This window comes from Protopterus annectens, chromosome 10.part0 (assembly GCF_019279795.1).
Source record: "Protopterus annectens isolate FY-2018-M chromosome 10.part0, PAN1.0, whole genome shotgun sequence".
Taxonomy (NCBI): Eukaryota; Metazoa; Chordata; order Ceratodontiformes; family Protopteridae; genus Protopterus; species Protopterus annectens.
Window position 1 is genome coordinate 937,224,368 of NC_056744.1, and position 24,677 is coordinate 937,249,044.

Here is a 24,677-nt window from a genome sequence, read left to right on the forward strand (position 1 = left end):
GTCCTCAGTTTGCCTCATATTTTAGTTTTTAATCAGTGAGGATTGAAGTAAGTAAATGTTGGCTATATTTGACTTTCAGACTTACATCCTGTGGGGGGTGCATGCTAATGCTGATCCTGTTGTGCTGGCAACTGTCCAGGTTTGTAGGAGCAATATTTAAGATCCATCCTGAATTTTGGAACGTTGTCCCTCCATTGTTTTAGGCTTATGGGACCAGGTCAGTTCAGGACTACACAGGACATTGAGTGTTATTCACTCAGCTCTTATAACTACAGGATAAGTTGTGGGTAATGATCCGGTGTTTTTCTTTGTTGGTTGGCATGTGGCACTTCGGACACAGTACGGCAGTATATTTCTTGTTTGTTTTTGCAAAGGGAAATGGCGGATGATGTAGTATCTGTTTACTTCTTTCTGGCATTTTGTGTGGTGCGTCATTGGTGTCTAGTGTTTTGTTTTTTTCCTATGGCTGTACTTCTTGAGTTTTGTCTTGCTCTCTCTCGACTAGTATTTCCCCTTGGTCCCAGTTCCGAATGTTTTCCACTTGGTCCATTTGCAGATAATTGTGGTTTCTGGCAAATTAGTGGGAAATCATTAAGGATTGAGTTTTAAAATTATGATGGATGTTTCAGTTTCAGACATTATACCATTCAAAAGATTCATGATAATGTAAAACCTGTTAATTCTGTCAACTTTCTGATCTTGTAAGAGCAATCTTTAAAAATTGTCCTTAGGTTTTGGGCCACCTTGTCCAGATTTCTTGTTCTAAGAGGTTGACAGGGATGTTGGGTGGGTATGGCATTGTTTATTTATGGTAGGTGTCTTTTGTTTTGCTTAGCTTTCCTCGAGTGGGAGCTAGTGATTTGTTTGGCATCTTGTGTTGCCCTCCTTGCTCATACCTTGTGGTGTCGGGTGGTGGTGAGGCTGGGTGCATTTCTGTTGTGCTCGGTCATAGTGTTGTTATCTCTGCCCCCTTTTGATATCTGGTAGAGTAGGTATGTGTCCAGGTCACCTGCTGTTTTGGTAGTGTATTCATGTCTGTGGGTGGGCTGTGTATGAGTATTTGCTTTGTAATTGTGTTTTATTATGTGGTTGGCTCAATGGGCTTTGGGGTTGGTAGGGAGTGATTGGAAGCGTGCTGGCTATTGCTTCTTGATTGTAGGTTGGGTGGACTTGCATTGGTGTGGGGGTATGGGCTGGTGGCTTACCTTTACTTGGCTGTGATGCCAAGGATGGGGTTCATGGGTTGGGAGTTGCTTGCAACTAACTGTCATTGCCAGCATGAGTGGTATGGTGCTGACCATTATGGGGGTGGGGGATGGTTTGGAAGCATGGGCGAGCAGTTCACACTAGTAGGGAGCATCAAAGCACATATGAAGGAATAAATAATTAATGACAGAGAGTATGGCGAAAGATTTATATGGATGGGAGGACAATTTTGCAGGAAGGTAATATACGTGGGCACATCAGGTTTCTTGACCCCAAACTCTGTGCCCAAATGAGTGCCCCAGTACCTGCAGTATTAATGATAATGAACAACTGTTTAAGGGTCAGTCACAGCATTAACAATGGGTCCAAGTCTGAGCACTAATGACGGTATCAGCTGCTAACAGGAGAGAAGCTTTTACAGTGATTAGAATTCAGGTAGGGATTTTAAGTCATTTTTCAATAGTACAAACAGAAGTCAGGTGGTCTGCCCAAACAATGTGTGTCATGCTTTGTCATGGTAGTGCTTGTGCAGACATGGACAATCCACTGATGGTGTGCCTCCATGCTACAGTGGTAGAGAACCAGACTCCAGAAAACAGGTACATGAGTTTGAGGCCTGAGGGTTCAAACTATGGAACATTATTGAAATGTTTCATTAGGTGGCAGTGAAGGGAAGGGGCATAAATGGGCAGGCTACTGAACAGATGGTTGGGGGATATGTTTCATCGAGACTGACTGAGGTGGTGCCTGCCTGGCATCTCATTTAGCATTTATGACTTAATAGAGGCCAAGGACAGGGCTGCCATTACATGGTATGGCTGTAAAAGATCTTGCAGCTACTTTACTCAAAATTAGGTACATTGGGTGATATGGGTATGTTATGTAAGTACTTTACTTTGTGTGTGTTTTTAAGCTTTTCTGGTTTCATTGCTGTTACACATGTGCTGTTGCAGACGCTGGTGGAACAGGACAGCACATGGGAGGTACTGCCAAGGTCATGCTGTTTAATGGATAAATAAGTATTTTGTTTAACTTTTAATTTCGTTAGGAATGATTATAGGGTGGTATATCTGAAACCTGTTATATTAGGTAAAGCCTCTCCTTTATCACAGATGCTGTCACAAGCTCCGTAATCTCCTGTACTAGCAGAGGTATGGAATGGTTTAAAATTTTCATTGCACTGATTGTTTCTCCTTCCATTACCAAGATGAGGAATGCTGCTGCTATAATGTGGAACAAATGGGTAATAAGAGGGAACCCTTACTAATTTATTTCAGAGGATTTACATTTGTTTTTCTCTTTACAGATGGTGGTGCTGTGATGGGAATCTCAGTTGCTGCAGCGCTACACAGTGAGCTCACGGATTGTGGAAGCTTGTTGCAGTGGATGTCCCAGTCACTAGAGTGGTACACAAAGAGGCCACACATGGGGGAGCACAAAGGGAGCAACAGTTACTGGTCTGAAGGAAGTGGATTTCAAAGTTAATGGATTCTGCTGGGGTAGAAGTTTTGGTTGCTGGAGTGGCGCACAATGAGGTTACAGATAATTTTATTTTATTTAGTACTCATTAAGGTATGCTAGTGTTGGTGGGGTTTGGGGTAGGTAGGGTAGATTTACAACAATCATAGGATCGTAGGAAGTTACTAGGCTTAGAGCTCTAGGGCCCTTATAGGCTAGCCAAGTTCAACCCTTATTTCCACGTGCAGTACCTATTGTTCTTGTCGAAGTGGGACATGGGTGGAACCACTGGGGTGAATTTACAGTTACCCATTCAGTTGTTCAAATTGTCTGTCCCTCAAGCAGGTTTTACTAATGTTGCATACCAGGTTAAGGTCTTTAGAGTGAGTAACACGTGCATCATTTGACTTGCGCTTTGGGCTGTTAAGAGTTGGTTTGGTATATGTATGACTTTTAAAAGTAGGTAGGGTTTGATGGAGCATTGTGGGTATGAAGAACTGGGTCCTTCATTGGCTACACAGAAGTAGAAGGCTTAAGTAAGGCATTGTTTAGGCTTTCTGCAGGAGTTTTGGGTACCTTATATAAGGAAGGCATATGATAGGGGATTGCCAGATTGCTTAAATTTGTGTTGCAGGTCCCAGTGGGAAGGATTCTGGTGGGAAGATTTAGTTATTTGGGAACAAGATAAGGCAGTTCAGTTTGTCAAGGAGGAGTTAGCTGTGTGTAATGTAGTTGCATGGGTGACAAGGCTATGTGAACACAAAAAATGTTGGTCTGTGGTTCATTGGTGAAGAGTTGGGGTAGGTTTGATGATGTGAAGATTGACTGACATTGGCTATTGACAAGATAGGTTTTTTGAGGACTGACATTGGTAATTGGAGGTTTATTGGGCTACAGTTTATATGGCATTAATTTTATGGATATATTAAAGCCATTCTGAGGATGGTTTGGTGGTCAACAAATGTTATGATGGTCATTAAATGTTTTCTTGTTTATAATGGATAGTTGGTGTGATGGCTGGATTGCTATTAAATTCATGTTGGAAAAGAAAGTTTATGTTGGCCATTATTATATACATTGGGTGGTATATTGGGGTTGCAGTTAGGCATGATGGTATGCAGTTGCCCTTGCGTTGTCTCACATGGCATTGCATTTAGTGTTCTGGTGGTACATTTGGCAGGTAATAACTTGGGAATCCTTATGAAGCTAATATTGGTAGTTAGGATAAGGGAGAATTTAGTTAAGATACAGAGGTTATGTAAGGTTACAGTCTTAGAGAGTGATCATTGGTTAATCTCAGCCTTTTAGGCAATTGACTGCTTTGGATATTTATGTGATAGGGCTTTGGGAGGTGATGACAGGGATCCAGTTAGGTTTAGAGAGGATGGTGTACATTGGATGAGGTTTGGCGTATACCCTTGTGCGGTTAGATTGCATGAAGTTTTAGTAGGAGGGAGGGGGATCAGCCTGGTCAGGCTGGTGGGCAGAGAAGAGGGGCAGGTTTGCCCTCTTCTATTTTCCCTCTGGTGTTGGATCTTCATTTTAATGAGTTGGGAAAGGAAAGGAAAGTAAGCAGTTGGATGCTGCTTATTTGGTTGGATGGTTAATTCAATAAGTGGTAAATGAAGTGAGTGATGGGATGCTGCTTCATAAGTAAAATAAGTGAGTGGAGGTAAAGATGCTACTTACTTGGTTGGATGTTTAATGCAGTAAGTGGAAAATGAATTGAGTGATGGGATGCTGCTTTATAAGTAAAATAAGCGAGCAGAGGTAAGGCCGCTGCTTATTAGGACAGGGTGAAAGAGATCACTCTGCCCTAGCTAACAGTTATATGAATGTTTATGCTGTCATTAATGTCAGCTGTACTATGGTTATATTCTGATTAATAATAATATTTGTTAATGAAGTTATGTTTATGAAGTTTAATAAAGGTCGTCAAATGTCATTCAGTGTGATGTGTGTTTATTGAAGGGGACCAGAACAAATGAGGTTTGGTAACAAACCAGTTTGTAGGGACATCTTCAGGAGGGGTTTAGACAGAAGCAGTAGAGGGAATTAAAAGGGCAGGTTAGTAGGGTGGGGGTGAAAGGGTTAAATGGGAATGATGATTGAGGAGAAATAAGGTAAGGGTGAGGAGGAGCTTAGTGGGTTTTATGCAAGTGCAGCTGGGTGAGGAATCACATTTTGGCATAAACTTGCTACCCTCCCTCCCTCTCCTTTTTATGGAAGACTGGGGGATTGTGGTTATTTTATAAGTCTGGGTAGGGCAGAGAAGAGGGGCAGATTTGCCCTCTTCTGTTCCCCCTCTGGTGATGGATCTTCATTTCAATGAATTGGGAAAGGAAAGTGAGCCATTGCATGCTGCTTACTTGGTTGTATGTTTAATTCAATAAGTACAAGAGCTACTACAAGAGCTCTGAGGTTAAAACTGCTAAGTGACTGCATTGATTTTTGGATATTTTTACATTTTAGACCTCTGAAGAAGCTACTTACTTTTTGTAGCGAAAACGCCACTTTTTTGGAATAATAAAGCTGCGTTAAGGTGAACTGGACTACTTGGCTTAAAGTGTTCCGAGTTTTTTTTCAACAGTTTGCTACTTCTTCGTTGGTTCTACTAATTCAATAAGTGGTAAAGGAAGTGAGCAATGGGGCGCTGCTTCATAAGTAAAATAAGTGAGCTATGAATGTTTGTGCTGTGATTAATGCCAGCTATACTATGCATATGTTGTGATTAATAATGATATTGGTTAATGAAGTTATGTTTATGGAGTTTAATAAAGGTAATCAAAATGCTGGTATACCTGTTCTACTGGGTATCCTGAAGAAGGTTGATTCTCATATGCTTATCCTGAATATGCAAGGCTATCTTTTAACTGGGTAATATTTTAGGTGATACTTTACATGTATGACTGCACTCTTTTTTTTTTTCCTCAAAATTTTTTTATTTTTCAAATACAGTTGAATAATTTCCATAGTATTTGTATATAACATCTTAATAACTATGTGCACTATTTACATCAGCCTGACACTATAACAGAGCTCAATATATACAATTACGTTATAGGTATAACAAACCAGTTATCAGAGTGTATCTGTTCAGTTATTGTAAAGTGTCAATCAATGTTCAGAATTTTTTCCATGGATTGTTAATAAATGACTTAGGATGAATCCTTAATTCTTTAATTCTAATTTCCAAAAATGCTGTCGTCTTCAGTAGGCTGTAGAAGTCTTCCAAAGTCGGTATTGTGTTTGTATTCCATCTTCTTGTTATACACTTCCTTGAGATTGCAAGTATTGTCCATACTAGATACATATTTGACTAATTCAAATGAGGACCTTCATATAAATGTAATAATACTAGAGCTTTAGATAAGTTAAACAATTTATTATATAAAGCTTGTAAAAAGTATTTAATACCATTCCAAAATGGCTTAATTTTAACACAGTCGAAAAAAATGTGATTCCAATCTGCATTGTGTATTTGCTTACACCTCCAATGTCTTCCCTTTGTGGAAGAATTAATTTCAGTAATTCTATCTGGAGTTAAGAATGCTCTGTGCAAGCATTTCCAATTAAAAACTTTCCAGTATTGTGTAAAGGATGCATGTTTTATTGATAATAAAAAATTTGATTTAATTTCTTCTGTGATGAGTGTCCTTTTGTTATATAATTCCAATATGAGGATTTGGGTGTTGTTTTATACTTTATCAATATCTTGTAAAATTTCGAAGTAATATTTACCATGTCATAATCATTATATATGATTTCATATAGGTATAGCATAAGTTTAGGTATTTCTTTAAATGAAGAATTGCTAATTATCCTCCATAAATGTTGCAAATGCATCAGAATGCTTTGCATAGCTAGCCAATCTTGTTGTGGAATTTTGTATGTTGTTTCTATTGTTTGCATATCCAGAACTTTTAATTCTTTGATACATTGAAAGCAACAAACAAATTCTTTCTGGTCCCAGGAATTAATTATTTCTCTGTATATTTTATGTGAATAGCTATTTGTAACTATGAATGGTATTAAAAGATCAAACCAGATTTTTAAATCTATATTTGCATTAATAATTTTCCTAAATGAGTCAATGTAATAATTAATCATATGAGTTTTAGTGGACTTAGTTATGTTATATTGCATACAAATACATAATATGTGCCATGGCAAATTGTTTTATCAATTTGAAATTTTTTTTGTAAATCAAATTCATTTATTGATATTACAGTTAGTAATTCTTTCCAATTTGCAGAATAATTTGGACTTATCCAATCTGAGATTGTTTTAGATATTGATGCTTTTATATATGTTTCTATATCAGGAACGTTTAATCCTCCCTATTTCCATGGTCTGATATGATGTATTAAAGCTATTCTGTTTCTTTTGGGAAACCATAAACATTTTATTAGGCATGAGTTTATTTCTTTGAATATATTCCATTCTGGTAACAGTTGTATTGCCAAAGCTATAAATAGAATCTTGGGTAGTAAAACCATTTTTATTAACTGAAGTTTATCTTCAAATGTTAATATTATTTTGTTCCACTTTTCCACAGAGGTTTTAATTGTATTGATGATATTGTTGCAGTTTTTGAAACTAATTCATTATTATCCTTGCATAACGCAATTCCTAGATATTTTAAGGTAGATTCTTGTTTCCGTATAATGTGATTTCCCTTAGTCTGCAATTCTTTTTTTTATTTGAAAATACAAATTTTGATTGTGATTCATTGAAATGGAGTCCTGAAGTCCTGTAAAATGTGTCAATTAAAATATCTAATTCTTCTAATGTCTCTTTTGTATTGGATATTGTTAATAATGTGTCATCAGCAAAGAGCATTACTTTAGAATTGTATTGTTCATAAACATCTACTCCTTTGATTTTTGTATTGTTATGTATTGAATCTGCCAATATTTCAATAGCCAAAGCAAATAGAATTGGTGACATAGGACATCATTGTTTAGTACCCTTTGTTATATGTACAGATTCAGAGGTGAAAGGACCTAGCTTAACATACACTAAATTATTTGTATATATATTCTTTAGTAAATGAACAAAGGCAGGAGGAAATTCAAATAACACCAGAATTTTGAATAAATAGTCCCAATTTAGGGAATCAAAGGTTTTCTCTATATCTAAGCCAATTATGATTGTTTCTTTACTAACATAATCTATAAGAGCAATTATCCTTTTAATATTGTCATGTGTGTGTCTATGATAAATAAATCCATATAGCGGATAGTGGTATTTTCATTCTGTTATTTAATATTATCATAAATATCTTCTTATAGTCATTATTTAATAATGATATAGGGTGATATGAGGTACAAAGGTTTGGGGATTTGGTTTCCTTTAGGATTGGTGTGATCAAGGAATATCTCCAAGAGGGTGGTATTAAAGCTTGTGACTGAATTTATAACAGAGTTTTATGGAAGAGGGATAGTATCTTTGAAGGAAAAAGTTTATATATTTCCATAATTATGCCATCTATACCTGGAGCATTATTATTTTTACCCTCTTTTATTGTATCTGCAATTTATTTGTAGGATATGGGTGACTGCAGATCTTGTTTTAATTTTTCTGGTATTTTTTTATATTAGAACATTTTTTATCTAGATTTAATTGATCAATATGTATGTTTTCTTTTTGGAAATGTTCTATATAGTGATTTCTATAGGTGTCAAGAATGTCACCTATATCCAAGACATTTTTCCCTTTCTTTTCATGGAAGATACTTTTAATGTTATTAGCTTTTGATTGTATTTTGATTCTTGTGAACAAATTATGTAGATATTTGGGAGAAGTGTCCAAGGTATTAATTTTTAGTTTTTCTAAAGCTAAACTAGTTTTATGTGTTAGAATTCCATTGTATTTATTGCTTAATACTTCTACTTTCTTTTTCATCTCTAAATGATTTTGATTTTTTTTTCAGCTTTTACTGACAAAAGTTTAGATTGTAGATCTAATAATTCAGAATCCCATTCGCTGATGTTTTTTTTATACCAAGTTAGGGTTTTACCATATATTTAAGCTTTTAATAAGTCCCATATCATTATTTTATTTATCTCTGTGGTGTAACTAATATCTAAGAAGAACTGTAATTCAGATAATAACCAAGGTTTGAACTCTTTAATTTTAGTTATATATGCTGGAATTCTGGAGTTAAAGATTAATGGTTTGTACCCATTTTGAAGTTTTAGTATCAATGAATTGTGGTCTGAAAAAAGGCAGGGAGTGATTGAGAAATTAATGATTTTAGAGTGTAAGTCATGGGCAGCAACTATTTTATCTATTCTAGTTTGGGTATCAAATCTGTGATCTTGATGGGAAAACAACACAGATTTATCTTCTTTAAATGTGAAAGTATCTACAAGATGAAATGATTCTACCCACTTGTTTAAAGCTTTTGATATAGCAGATATATACAACTGTCTTTTATTTGTAGTTTCAGAAATATCAAATATACAGTTAAAATCTCCTCCTAATATTAAGTTGCATTTATAATTATTGGAAATGAAATCCAAGTGTTCTTTTTTAACAGTTCCTGATCCAGTGCCTGGGAACCAGTACGGATTGGCTAGGGTCCATATTCTGTTATTATATTTAACTGTTACTAATGCCATAAGGCCTTATTTATCTTCATACTTATAAATGATTTCTGGGTTAATCACATTTGTTTTCCATAAAATTGTTACCCCTTTTGTCTTTGTCTTATAAGTGGATTGTCCAACTAGACAAAATTGCTACAACCAAAAAACAAATAGTTCCGTACCACTGGCAGATAAATCAATTCCTTTATTTTCCAACTCACACAATAAAATTAAATGGAATGAGCGCTTTCGTCTGCCCAAAGCAGACTTCATCAGATAATGAACCAGTGGTGCCTCCTGTTTTTATATATATTGAGAAACAATTAACTAGTTTACCAACAATTATCCAATTAATTACAATAGTTGAAACTAAAGCTATGGAAGTTAAAAAAATCTCTACCTTACACAGACTGTTTCCTTGTATAAAAACAAACTGCAATACATTTGAAAACTAATAAAAAGTGCATCAGTGCTTTAACATATAGTCTAGTTTTTTTTAAAAAAAGAAAAAAAATTCTTCATTGTACAATTGTTGAAAGTTAATAAAAATTAATAAATTATTTTGTTTAAAATCAGGTTTATGAATGAATGTATGTGTATGTTTTATGTGTTATAAATAATAAATATTGAATGCCCTCCATTTTGTCCAACCATATACTTGGTTTACACTGAAGCTAGTGTAAAAATACATAGAAAATAATGATAAAATGTTAAATAAATATGAGTGAATATTAAATATATAATAATAAATCATTAAAAATATATTTGGATCGTATCCTGATGAATAAGAAAATTCTCTTTATTATGTATGTTTTTTTTGAAAAAAATATCACTAAAGTATTTTGTAGTTGTGTTGTCAAAATGAATATAACAATACCGAAAGAAACTCTGATGAATATGTGGGAATCAAACAGTTCCTGCTTTGTCCACTATTTATTTATAACACATAAAACATACACATACATTCATTCATAAACCTGATTTTAAACAAAATAATTTATTAATTTTTATTAACTTTTAACAATTGTACAATGAAGAATTTTTCTTCTTTTTTTAAAAAAAACTAGACTATACGTTAAAGCACTGATGCACTTTTTATTAGTTTTCAAATGTATTGCAGTTTGTTTTTATACAAGGAAACAGTCTGTGTAAGGTAGAGATTTTTTAACTTCCATAGCTTTAGTTTCAACTATTGTAATTAATTGGATAATTGTTGGTAAACTAGTTAATTGTTTCTCAATATATATAAAAACAGGAGGCACCACTGGTTCATTATCTGATGAAGTCTGCTTTGGGCAGACGAAAGCGCTCATTCCGTTTAATTTTATTGTGTGAGCTGGAAAATAAAGGAATTGATTTATCTGCCAGTGGTACGGAACTATTTGTTTTATAAGTGGATTGTGCCAATATCATATATTCCTTAGGATTCCATTTGTAATTCTCATTTGTTTTGAAATGAGTTTCTTGAAGGAAGACAATGTGTGCTTTGTTCAGTTTTAAATATTTCAGTAGATTTGATCTCTTGCTAGACTTGTTTAAGCCACTGGTATTTAAAGATAAAGTTAAATCCATCTTAGGTTATTTAGACTGTATTTTTTGTTTTATTGTGACTATTAAACATTTTCCTCTGATAACGATAAAGTGTATGTTTCAGCTTTTAAAGGAAATTATCAGTTTTATACTTTGAGTCTTTACCAATAAAGTAATGTTTTGGTCAGGCATACTAAAAATGATTTTGTAAAATAACAAATTTAAACTAATAAATGTTAACAAAACTAAGATCCGTACTCTGCATGGAATGAAAAGTATTCCTAATCTGATGGATAAACCTAAATCCATCAGATTAGCAATCATACCTTGACAATCCAGAACATCCGAGCTCCATTAATTGAATTATCATATGGAGAATATTTGTAATAGGAATAAGCAATATTTATATTATTTTGAACAGATATAGTACTATTGTAGATTAGACAGAATTCTAATACAATATAAATGTCTACATATTGTATAAGCAATTAATATTTACATGAAAGATAGATGACAAGCAATCCATAGTAAAGTAGGATGTATCATATATAAAACCTCAGTAAATGATTATAGCACACAGTCATTTAACATATTCACCCTGATTGATGAAGTTTTTCAAAACGTACTACTTAATATAAATAGCTGGTAATAATATTTATACCTAATGTTTATAATACAATGTATTTCACTAGATATATCAGAAGTTATATTTCATTGTTTGCCAGCATTTAAGTAATTACTTTGTTGCTAACTTACTGAAAGCACCAAGTTTGTTTTATGTAAACATTGATGAAAGTTAGTGCATTTTAATTATCTGTGCATCCCTCTTCCCCCCATTTCCTACACGTAAGGATTTTCATATCTGTCATTTCTTATTATAAAATGAGTGAAATTATAGGTTAAATACAACAAATTCACTTATTGTGATTAATGATTACAAGTTCCATTTCCATATTTATAAATTGCCATGTTATGGCATATACTGAAAGTTTTTAGATTTAAATGGCAACATTCTATTTTATAAAATTAGCAAAGGTTAAACTGAGTGATTACTGTCAATGTAATGCTATTTGTTCAGAATGTGATTGTTACATTCTGTGACATTCCTAGTTCAGGCTTCTATTGTTTCCCTTGAACAACTTTGTCAGTTTGATGTCATGTATAAAACATTAGTTACCTTGGTAACAGCTTAAGTATTATGTATGGTCAAGATGTATTACAAAACTACAATTCAAGTTAAAGCAATTATATGACTTGTTGTGCACATTTACTTATATGAAAAAATCATCATGCTTCTCCTTGATGTTCAATATAGTGTATGTCATTTATGACAAGTTAAAACAATAAGTGTTATTATACACAAGCCCATGTTATTAAACTGAGTGCCTATTGTCAATTTAATACTATTTGTTCATAATGTGATTGTTACATTCTGTGACATTTCAAATTTAAGCTTCTATTGTTTCTGTTGAACAACTTTGTCAGTTTGATGTCCTTTGTAACCACTTAAGTATTATATATCATCAAGATGGGTTACAAAAACTACAATTCAATTAAAGCAATTACAAATCTTATTATGCATATTTACTTATATAAGAAAATCATCATGCTTCCCATTGTTGTTCAATGTAGTGTATGTCATTTATGACAAGTTAAGACAATAGTGTGATTATAGACAAGCCCATGTTATTAAATCCTGTCTTTAATATCTAAATTCAGCAGACTGCTTCATCTTATACGACGATTATATATGTTATGTCTAGATTTACTAAAATCATACATTACATAACTATTGTGTGTGTGTGTGTGTTTTTTTTTTTGGCTGTTGCTTAGTTATTTGAGAGACCACAAGCTGTAATGTTTATTCTTATTATTAGCTCCTTCCAAGCATGTTTATACAGTCCATAGACTTTAAATTATGAGACCCTTCTAGTTTCTTATTTGTTATATTTCCATCCTTACATACACACATATCAGTACTTCAAGCACGGGCAACAATGCCCATCCAGTTTTGCCAGAATACCATTCACTAATTCATGTGGTGTTTTTCCAGGTTGTTGTTAAAATATCCAAACCAATATTTGACCTATTCCATTTTACCAGCCTGTTCCATGCAGTGGCCACTCTGCTAATGAACCACTCAACACACTTTTCATTCCCACAGATATTTCCATGAAGAAAATCTGATGACTCTCTAGCACTTCCCGGCAACCCCAAACAGCCCTAGAATCAGCTATCCCCATATGCCTAACACGTCTGAGGAAGCTCACCTCCCAGACCACTGCAAAGGGTACTGCACAAGACCAAGTACTCTTAGTCTTTCACAATAACTCAGACTGCCACTCTTATGTAAGCCCTTAATGTGTTTGGACCAAAATACATTTTAAATATAAAATTGTGCTTATTGTTTTTTTTTTTATCAAGAGCCAACTTAATGAACTAAACAAAGTGTTGGGAAACCATCGATATGTGTAATGTGGTTTAAAACAGCCCTTTTATTATTATTATTATTATTTATATATATACACACATATTAATATATATAATATATATATATATATATATATATATATATATATATATATATATATAATTATTTTTTTTTTTTTTTAATCAAAAACGTCATTGCCGAAAATTATCTCGGAGGCTCCTCAGAGCCATTAAGCATTATTGTCACTCTGTCTCCATTACCATAGCAACCTGGGAGCATCTGTTTCTGTTAGTGTGTCTGTGTACTGCATACCAGAGGCTTGCGATGCACCTGAAGCAAAGCTTCACTTCACTACAACTTCAAGCCTAAATTCCCTCCCTTTCAGTAAGGCAGCAGCCAGTAAAAGAACAGAGAGCAAACAGATAAAAAAAAAAAACTTCCAACAAGCTGCCACAACAAGAGACAACACACTCCTCCAGCCCTCCCACCTCTCACTCAGCAGATGTACAAACAAACCATTCTCTGCCAAAATATCATAAATCCCAGTTCTATCCACCCCCTTCCCCTGTATCCAGGCTAAAACACCAAATGTCTCTTCCTAATACACAAGCATCAGTAAACCTTGATCAAAAGCCACAGCCCACAGCTTCCCAGAGATGAAAACCACAACATATAACAGCTGCCAGACACAGCTGCATCCACATACACCAGGTCAAGCTTAATCGAACAGCACTTGAAGCTATGATAGATGTCATAACTGATATTAACTATGTTTAGACAGAATAATAATGACATTTGTACTAGCTGCCAGATACAGCTGCATCCATGTACACCATATCAGTATTGATCAAACAGCACTCATAGCTGTGATACCTGCCATAATTGATATTAACTATATTTAGACAGAATAATGATGACATTTGTACAAAGAGCTTGTTACTATTATTTCACCAGGATATACATGACATTTCTAAATCACACTTTAACTGAAGAAGGCATTAGTCTCCATTACAGAATTTTTTAAAAAAACACTCTACTGTTACTGCTATTATATATGATGTTAATTTGTTACATTTGAGTCTGAACTCTGATGAATGGTACCTTGTTGAATTAGTTAATTAATTACTTAAATTATTGTAAGTAAAATCAATGAAAAATGAACAAGATAAGTATTCACGGAGTTCAAGTAGGGGAATAGAAACTTCTATGTTTGTATTATATGTTGCTTTGTTTGGTTTATATATAATGTAAATAGTAACCCATCTTGACCTAGCTTTGTTTGTGAACAATCATTGGACTCTATGAACATTCTGAATAAATCATTATTATTTCTAGTTGTTTAAGAATCCCTCCTTTTTTAAATAAAAACAGATGACAAGTGATGTACCATATCAGTTGATACTTTGAGAGATGTAGTTGTAAAAGTTATTTTTTTGGGACAGCTATCTTGGAAACAGTTGTTTGCATCTTCTTTCTAGCATCAGCCCAAGGATTTGTTTCTTTTATTCTTTTAAGAGTACGGGCCATCCATTCCATTTCATCTGGGATAAAAGCTATGTTGTTGTTTTTGATGAATATAGTAGCGTCTTCTAAGTCATTAAAGGTTCTTATCTCATTGGCAAAAGTATTTTTATCTTGGCTGGAAAGGCCAGCTCTGCTTTAATGTTGTTTTGTTTCAACAGTTTTATTATTGGCCAGACTTTTTTCCTTTGTTCAAGTATTCTGGAAGAATAACCATTGTCAAACCTTGTGAAGATTGGGGAGAGATGGGCGAAGACTGCCAGCCTAGTCAAATAGAATTTAATATATAATTTTGGCATTTGTAAATAAATGTAAAATACAGGCGTGTTTTCTTGATAATAAATGTAAAATACAGGCATGTTTCTTGAGTGTAAAGAATACTGTGAAATGTAGAACTGCAAAATATGTGACAACGTTGCACTCTACTGGCCCAGTGAAGCAGTTTGTGACCTTTTCATGTTAGAATTCAGCTCCAGCACAGCTGGATGAAGGTTTCATGCCCATTGTTTTAAGGCTAAAGTTTATGACCAGAATTTAGATGTGGAATGTGCTTTATTGCTCTAGTTTCTGTTAGAATATACATGTGAAATGTCTTCTGTTGTTGTATATTTCTTTGCAGGTGTTAGATTGCTAAATAATGCAGTTTGTGGCCTGAGAACTTAGAACAGGTGTTAAGATGATGCAATATGAATACTGGGAAAACCTAAGTGTCAAAAATGATGTTATTTGAGAGGGCCTTAGAGACATGTTTGTTAGTAATGCTTAAAAACTATTTCTCACAAGAGACTGAGAGCATTTTGATCTTGATATCCAACTTAACCAGCACTCTGCCTTATGCTTACATGTAAGTTTTAGCACTGTGATTTCTTGTAGGAATAGTTAAAGCTAGTAAAGATTAATTAGGTATTTTTCTTTGGAATCAGACCTGTCCTACTGCATTATTTTAAGTTTCTTTGTGATCTCTGAACTCTTAAATACCTCTGTGGTGTAGTAGTTTTGTCTTGTGTTTTAATTATTTATTGTTAAATATTTTTAAAACCTTCTACCTGTGGCTGGTTTGTGTAGAGATAAGCTCTAGAGTATATTGCATATTTATAGAGTTTATTGTAATAGTCGGATCCAACCATGGAGGAGCTAACTATTGGTGCAGAGCAATGGTCGCCCATGTTAGTAATGACCAGATTAAGGATGTTGCTACCTCTAGTGGGGGGAAGGATGAGTTGGTCCAGGGAACTGGAATTAATGAACTACAGGAAACATTGGGCAAGTGTACTGGTACATGAGTAGTTTACCCAGTTAATGGAGGGGTAGTTGAAGTTGCCTAGTAAGAGAGTGTTATGTTGTAATATTCTCCAGGGTGCTTAGGAACATGGTGTGCAAGTCTTGGGACATGGTTGGGGACCTATAGCCGGCTACAACCTGAATCACTGTCTTACCCAATGTTAGCTGCACTTGAAGTATCTCTGATGTTTTATGTTGAGCTACCAGTCTGGAGGTGTGCGCATCCTTTATGAATATGGAAACACCACCGCCTTTGGAGCTTTGGTCCAAGTTCTGGGGCCAAAAGGTGTATAAAGGGTTACAGCCTGGTAGTGCAGGGGTACTTTCTACTGCCTTGAACCAGGTCTCTGTTACAGCACAAATGTCAATGTTCTTCATTTTAAGGAGTGCTTCAAGCAAGTGCATTTTGAGATTTAGACTTCTAGCATTGAGCAGCATGACCCTCAGAATGCATTTGTTTGTAGCTGTTATGGTGGTAATTTGGTCTTTGAAACACCAACTAAAAAAGGCCCTATAGGGGTGGCAAGAGCCTTGGCCAGTATCCAGAAGCCCAGGGGTGACAGGTGCAGGCCATCTCTGGCAAAGCATCGAAGTCTGTCAATCATGTCATCCCAGGCTGACAGATACAGGATCTCCTTAGAATGACACCAGAAACACAGCCAATTGTTGAAATAAATCATTTTCTGCTTGTACTGTGGTATCATTCTGGGTGATGGTAGAATGCTGCTCAGGGCTAGGGTCATACCCGCCTGGGCTACATAATCCAAGAGCTCCTCCATGTCTCTTTTCATGTAGTCCAGGGAGGTACGTCTCAGATCATTCACACCCACATGTACAATGACAGAGTCATACTTGTACCTGTTGTTGAGGGACCTGAGTATGTGCATTGTGGCGGATCCTGGCACCTGACAGGCAGCTGACTGTTACTTTCTCCGTATTCAACCTAGTGAGTGGGACATCAGTGTGCCTCACAACTGAGTCACCTATGACTAGTGTTTTGGCCATGCTGTTTTTGCCTTAGGGGCTTTGGTTGAGTATCACACTGTTTAGGAGAGTTATGTGTCTCGTGATTAGTGTTATGTTGTGTTGTGGTGGTCAAGTGCGTGTCTGCCTTGGAGGTGTCTGCTGCTTGGGTAGATTCTGTGAAGGTGGGTATGTGGTTTGTGTTTTTATGTGAAGGCAGTGCTGGTGTGTGTTCTGGAGGGCTATGTGTTATATGTGGTGTGGTGCAAGTGTTGACCGTCACCTTTTGACCAACTATTTCGGTCTTGGATGGAGAGTGCGTGGCTTCCAATTTGGATATATAAGTGCATTTCTCGCAAGTCTGAGTGTTGGAAGGTAAGAGGAGTGGGTTGTTGGTGTACATGAGGCAGTTGCTACATTGCCTCAGGATGCCCAACTTCACCAGGTTAATAGGAGAAAGCACAGGGAACTGACCTTTAGACACGCCTGGAGGGGTGGGCATTGATAATAAGTACTGGATCTTTTTCCTTGTAGAATGTTTAGTGCTGATAGCACTTTTATGTGCTACAATAATTGCTACAAAAAGTTTGGTAAAGTGCTAGACTAATAAGCTAGTATAAGTGCAGGAGAGGAGAGAACTAATAGATCTAACGGAAAAATTGAAGAGCAGACCATGGCACCACTCAGAAGCTTACAAATAGTCCTGGATACAGAAAATCTGTATCTGGATTAAACTAGTTACAGGAAAGGGGAAACAAGTGCAAATGCAGGCTTTTAAATCAGAAAGTTGAAAGAGGTGGAAAAACTGCCCAAACGGCCAATAAATACAATTTCTGGGTCAAAGACACCGTGTGAAATGTATAGACTCTTATATACCGTACTAGACAAAGTAATTTATTTGTGCTACTGAAAAAGGGATATGTAAGATGTGTGGCCTTTTTCTTTAAATTATTGCTGCCAGTAAGACGTTGGCCATGTAATTTGTTTTTCTGTGATCTAGGCAGCTTCAAAAATCATGTGTGTTGAGGAAAATTCGGAAAACTTGTGTGAAGGGGTAAATCAAAGCTGAAAATAGGGATATACTTCCAAAAATAAGTACAACATACACAGGGGTAAATCAGACCTAAAAATAGGAAGATTCCTCCAAAATAAGAACAGTTGAGATGTATGTGGATTGTTAAGGAATCCCAATCAGGTTTTTCAAATCATAACCATAAAAACATCAACAAATGTCCATGCAAACACGAAACTTCTACAGTCTTTAGTGCTTTCATCTGTTTAATCACTTCAGACATCTGTAGACAAAAATCCCTACCTAATTCACATGTGAGACCACTCATTCAGACACACACACACACACACACACACACACACACACTTACACACTTACATTAAATAAATCTCATTCATGACCCTGCAGACACAGGTCCACACAAATATACACAGAGGCTCCCTCATTCCCCTATGCCTCCAGTGTACTTACCTGTAATGCAAATCCTCTCATAGGACTGAATGTTAGAATGCTGTCTTTTTCCTAAAGTAAAGCTTCAGTTGGTTGAGCAGTTCCCTGAATCACTTTCCTGAATAAATCAAAAGCCACAAACATTATGGAAGAGAGCATATGGCTAATTAGTATTAGCCACTCCACTCAACTGCCACATTTTAGCAGGCAGCTTCACCTGCAAGACTATTCCCCATGCTACAGCTCCCTCAAATAGAATCCCATAGTGGTAGAGGGTTTATTTTGAAATAGTTGAACCTGCCTGTCTTGAATGTTGCATTCTCCCTACTGGCCACATTCTTGAAATTTTCGACTTGCCTCCCATCAGGACCCATGTTAGCATTCATTCCTGCTTCTATGCAGGTAGGGAGATTTGGTTTTTGGTATATTTAATACTTCAGTATTGCCTGCTGCCATTATGTTTATCACAGGTGTACTATTTTTGAGATAGGGCAGGTTCAACCATTGTACAGTAAAGCATGACAGAGCAGTCTCTAAATCTGAAAAGTGTATTTTGATGCAAAAGCTTTCTGTGAAAAGGCTTTCTATATCATGGTGTCGACCATATGATATTCAAGGTTTTGGGAATTCAAAATTCTGAAGGGAACTCATATATATATATATATATATATATATATATATATATATATATATATATGTATATGTGTGTGTGTGTGTGTGTGTGTGTGTGTGTGTGTGTGTGTATGTATAATTAAGAAAATTAACTGAAACATAAAAAAGACAAATATTTTAACGTTCATTTTATCAAGCCAGCCATTGTGTGAATGAATACGCTATTTTTAGAGGTGAGTCAGCAGATTTTATTCATTTCTTCTGTGGAATCATGTAAATACTTAACTAAACCATATATTGCCTGTATCACAGTTTTAATAATAGCATTTGCTAAAAAGTGTCTAAGAAACAGTTTTCAGAGAAGGTTAAGTTAATTATTCTGAACTATTCTGAAACTGCAAAAAAAGTTAAATTACATTGTGTCCTTGTTTATGAATAGTCAATATTCCCATTCTTGCTGTCCATACATAAGCCACATTATTCAAAAGTACTTGTTTAGTTGTAATCACGGAGGAGAATTAGTTTTCATGTTAATTATTTTAACATATCACAAAACTGTCTTCTTCATTAATATGAAGGATCCTAATTAATATTCTAGAGAAGTACATAACAAAGTTAGGATACGCTATCATTCGTAGTCACAGGTGGCTGGTATGACATTTACATTGGTCTCTTCTGATCTCTGGATAAAAGGAGACATTTAAGTTTTATTACTTTTTCTAAATGACTAGAGACTTTTATAATAAATGTGAAATGTCAATCAATTGACATAAAGAAAAACAAGGAAAAAAAATAACTGCACGAAGCAGGAAAATGAAATCAGAACACATAAGCCCACAGCATAAGAGGGTGGTCTAATGGTTAAGGTGTTTGCCTTACAAACACAAGGTGCAGGGTTTGAGTCTCACAAGAGATAACTGGTTAGGCTTAAAATGGTTCATAAGAGCAGTTAGCTTAGTACTAATCTATCTAAACTAATAGGAAACATTAAGCTATTATATAGTAAATTAGTTGAATTAGGACACAATCTATAATACTAGTCAATTAACTTATATTATGTCAAGAAAACAACAACAGAAATATTATGCAACTTTTTTTTTTAACTTTCCAGTATTGTTTCACAAGTATTCTTATCACATTTAATTAGTGCAAGGATAAATCTCAAATGAAGAATAGACTTATTTATAATCCCTTCAATTATCTCATGCTAACTACTAGCATCTGTTTACATAAATAAAATTACTTCTGCACATTTCATGTATTTTTTTCAGTTTATTCTTTACTTCACTTTTTTTATTTTAGTTCCATTTAAAATGATACAAAGAATTGTGGTTCTTTTTTCCTTAATTTTTTTTTTTTTTTTTTTTTTTTATTTGCTTAGTTTGCACAGGAGCATTAAACTAAAGGTACTTTGGAGGAGGCAACAACAGAGGATGGAAGAGAGAAGCCCCTGCAGACTCATCCATCCTAGGGGCAGGAGGTAGTCTGATCTACTGCAGTGCTGGCACCTACTGGTGAGACTGGTGCATGGCATGTAGTATGTACTATGTACACTTGAGATGTGCTTGCCTTTGCCATCTTGTGGCTGTATTGTACATTCATGCAGCATGTATGAAAATGCACACTGTCACAAGGGAAGCCATAGCGTATCCCGGCATGTAGGAACGTGCTCATCAGCTGCCAAGAGAAATGTTACAGCCAGAAAGCAAAATATTCTTCATGACTACCTCAATGACAACAGGACTATGGGGAATAAATGGGCACTGTCGTGGTAACTCAAGATGGATGTACATCAAAAACATTTGTATTACAGTGTTTTTTTGTTTTTTAACAAGCACAGTGGTATAGCAAAGTATTTAAAATCATCCAGTGGTGGTATTTTCATGAGTTTTCATTGTGAATAATGTTTTACTTTGTCAGCAGCCTATCCTTTATATTGAATTTAGTACTTTTGATACTACTGAACAGTAAAGACTGTTAAGATATTAAGCACAAAAAGCCTAACTGAAGATAATCTCTATCATTTTGTAGGGTCTTTATGCAGTGGGAAACTTTCAACCAAGTGATGATGGTATAAGTCCTCCAAACCAACTCAGAGAGCCTCTGCGATCACTAACTGATCTTAGCCAAGACACAAGCAGGGTTCTACAAGGGAAAATTGGTAGCAGCAGTGATGGCATTTCTTCTCATCATTCTGAAAGCATCTTAAATCGTAGTCATCGAGAGTCAAGTTCACTGACAAATATCAAAAGAGCAAGTGCAGATGTAGAAATTATAACTCCACGAAGTCCAATGGAGAATATGGTAACATTTAGTAACACACTGCCACGGGTCAGTGCTCCTTCAGTAGAAGACCAGACAAGAAGAAATGCTTCAATACATGCATCAATGGATTCTGCTAGGTCAAAGCAACTTCTTTCACAATGGAAAAATAAACATGATAGCCGTAAACTATCTTTACAAGTCATAGAAGCAGAGCTTGGTCAGTCACCACAGAGGCCCATGGAGATGCGATCAAGTTCAGAGCCAGCAAGAGTTGGAGTAAATGGAGAGCACCAGGGACTAGCCAATCATTATTTGAAACTTCAACCAGGAAGCATTCCTGGGTCTAACACTGGTATTTCTGGGGGGGCAAGAGTGTCCATTCAGTCACGGCCTGGCTCATCTCAGCTGGTTCATATTCCAGAAGAAACTCAAGAAAATGTCATCACATCCCCCAAAACCAGTACTGCGAGATCAAGGTGGTTAAAAGTAGCTGAAAAGAGTGGTGCCTGTAGAAGCAGCAGTCAACCACGTATTATGCAAGTTATAGCGATGTCAAAGCAGCAAGGAATGATTCAGACCAGTCCTAAAAATTCTGAAGGGAGTACAGTAAGCTGTACAGGCTCTATACGATACAAAGCTCTAACAGAGCATGAACCAGCTAATATTGTCAGGGTAGAGGCCCACCCAGAAAACAATAGACCAATTCTTCCAGCCTCAACAGAAGGAGAAGGGAGTGGCTCGTGGAAGTGGAAGGCTCCAGAAAAAAGTGCTCTTCGACAAGCATATGAGCTTAATGATCTGAACAAGGATTCAGAAAGCAGTGATTCCTTGAAAGATGGTTTTTGCCCCACTGATCGAAAGAGAAGCAATACTGACGTTGATCATCACCATCATCATGGAATTACGACAATAAGGGTAACACCAGTAGAGGGCAGTGAAATTGCTTCGGAGACTGTGTCCATTGCATCTAGCCGTGACTCCACCCTTCGGAGAAAAGGAAACATCATTTTAATTCCTGAAAGAGGAAACAGCCCAGAAAGTACCAGAAATATATTCTATAAAGGAACTTCACCCACAAGGGCATATAAAGAGTGAGATATGTCTGCTTTGGTTTCTACTACAGTTATTTGATCATAATAAAGCTTCTGCTTTTTCTTCTACTGTGGTGAGAAAAAAAATCTTAATGTGCCAATAAATTTCCAATCAACTCTAGTTTGGATGGATATTGCAATCATTTTTGTGGATGTCCAGTGCATGAGCTTACAGACTTTGTGTACCAAAAGCACAGAACTTCTATCTAAAAATTGTAAAGAGAATGTATTTAGCTGATTTTATGAAGAGTGAAGATGTTTCTCAGCTTGAATACATTTAAATGAACAACTGTGATGAAATCATTTACAGTTTCCAGATGTGTCATGTTTTCAATTCTGACACTCTTAATTAAATTAAAATGGAAAAAAATGGTTTCCTTTTCTGAGAATGATATGTATTGTGCCAGTGATTTCTGTGACTCCATTTACTCATATCAAGGTCATGAATTTCCTATCCAAAAATGCCTTGCAGGTTTGTTTTAATTACCCTAAGAAGTTTTAATTAGCATTAGGTAATTGTATGAATACACTTAACTGTTATAGAGAATTAGTTAACTGTATTACATACTAAAGACTGAAACTGGCAGAGTTACACCTTGTGATTTTCAATATTTAAAACACTGAGCTGGTATTTATTCTCTTTAATTTGTGTTATAATTGGCTATTAGATAATGAGCCTGAACATTTTTCCATACATAGAGAAACATTTATCAACTCATTGACTGATTTTTGAGTTGACCTCTAATTTGTGTTCTCTAATGAAAATGTTGTTTTTTTTAATATACAGAGGAAGTATATTATTCATATGTACTAATGCAATTACATAGTCAAGTTGGGGTATTAAACAATTAATATGTCTTACTGGCAATCTATTACAGAGTGCAACAAATCATTAACATGATTGTTTTCAAAGCATTCAAAGTACCTAAACAGAATGCTGCATGAAAGAACTATCACACGTTCTTACTGTACTGGTGCCAAAAGTTTTAAACGTGAATCTTTTATCCCTCTGTGCTATCTCTGCAAAACAAATATACTATGATAGTATATTTTAGTTAGTAATACAGATAAAATCGGAGCATCAGGTTCAGGACTGTAATGCTGTATTAAGGTGCCTATCATCTTGTTCTGAACAAGATGTCCATGTTTGTAAACAGTCCAAAATGCTAATATAACTTATTTAAGTATTTAATCAGAAACAAGATGTCCAATTAGGCAATATAGAATGTACACTGGCATGCTACTTATAAGTCAGTGAATAAATTGCATAGTATATTTACAAACAACATTATTTATCAAAACGTTCGCACTCAAATAACATTTCCACCCATATTTTGTAGAAAGGTGGAATATATCATCATAATGTGCAAAACTGCATCCATTGACGGTATTTTTCTTATATGTTAAACTATTTATTTGTATTGTATGTGCCAAAGGATACTTTTGTAAGGATGTATTGGTTATATTTCTTTATAAAGCAGAGTTGTAAGATTTAAATCACTCAGCTACACCTATATGTATATTTGATAAGGAGTCTTTTGTAAATAAAACCTATGTTTACAATCAGGTAAAACATAAATGTAATTTTTATTGCTGAAAATTAAGTGATTGGTCCATCTTTTTAGTATCAGTACAGCTTTCTAAGCTCTTTCTACGCTTAATACCAGGGCACTTATCACTGATTACATTATACAGAGTCCTATAAAGAATATGGTGAAAAGTTAATATGAAAACAGATATGCTTCAAGATGAATTTAGAACTTAACGTATGTTCTAAAGTGGCATTATCAATGTTAGTACATGAAGGAGTCATTATTAGGAAAATGTTTTGACACAGACAATTTCTAATATGTTGTTAACTGATGTATTTTGCTAACTGTGTAAATTAATTGTATTGTATGACTAAACTTTACTAAGCACAGTACTGTCAAAATAAGCAAATGAAATGCATTGTTCACTTTGATGTCACTTTGGATATGGGTTACAAATACTGTGCAGATTAAATACAGAAATAAATTTATGTTAATAAAGCTACAAGTTGTCTTCATTACTCAAAGATGTGTTTAGTAAACCCCAGAAATTCATTAATTTTAATAACATGAGATCCTCATCTATTTAATTCCATAGCAGAATTACATCATAGGGAAGCATGGAATAGGGTTTGAGGGGGGTTTCTTCATAAATATCTTACTTTCTATACAAGCATATACAGATGAGAGAAAGAAAGTGGAAAAGGAGGATGGCTGCAGATAAAGAGTAAGAAA

General features: G+C 35.2%; 1 protein-coding gene across 1 annotated transcript in view; it reads left to right on the forward strand.

The window, feature by feature from the left end:
- Positions 1 to 24,447, forward strand: part of PLPPR4 (phospholipid phosphatase related 4) — a 922,943-nt gene extending 898,496 nt beyond the window's left edge. Inside the window, exon 7 of the mRNA XM_044085713.1 lies at positions 21,089 to 24,447. Coding sequence (XP_043941648.1) covers positions 21,089 to 22,417 — 1,329 coding nt within the window. The 3' untranslated portion in view covers positions 22,418 to 24,447. The remainder of the gene's footprint in view (positions 1 to 21,088) is intronic.
- Positions 24,448 to 24,677: the final 230 nt, after the last annotated feature.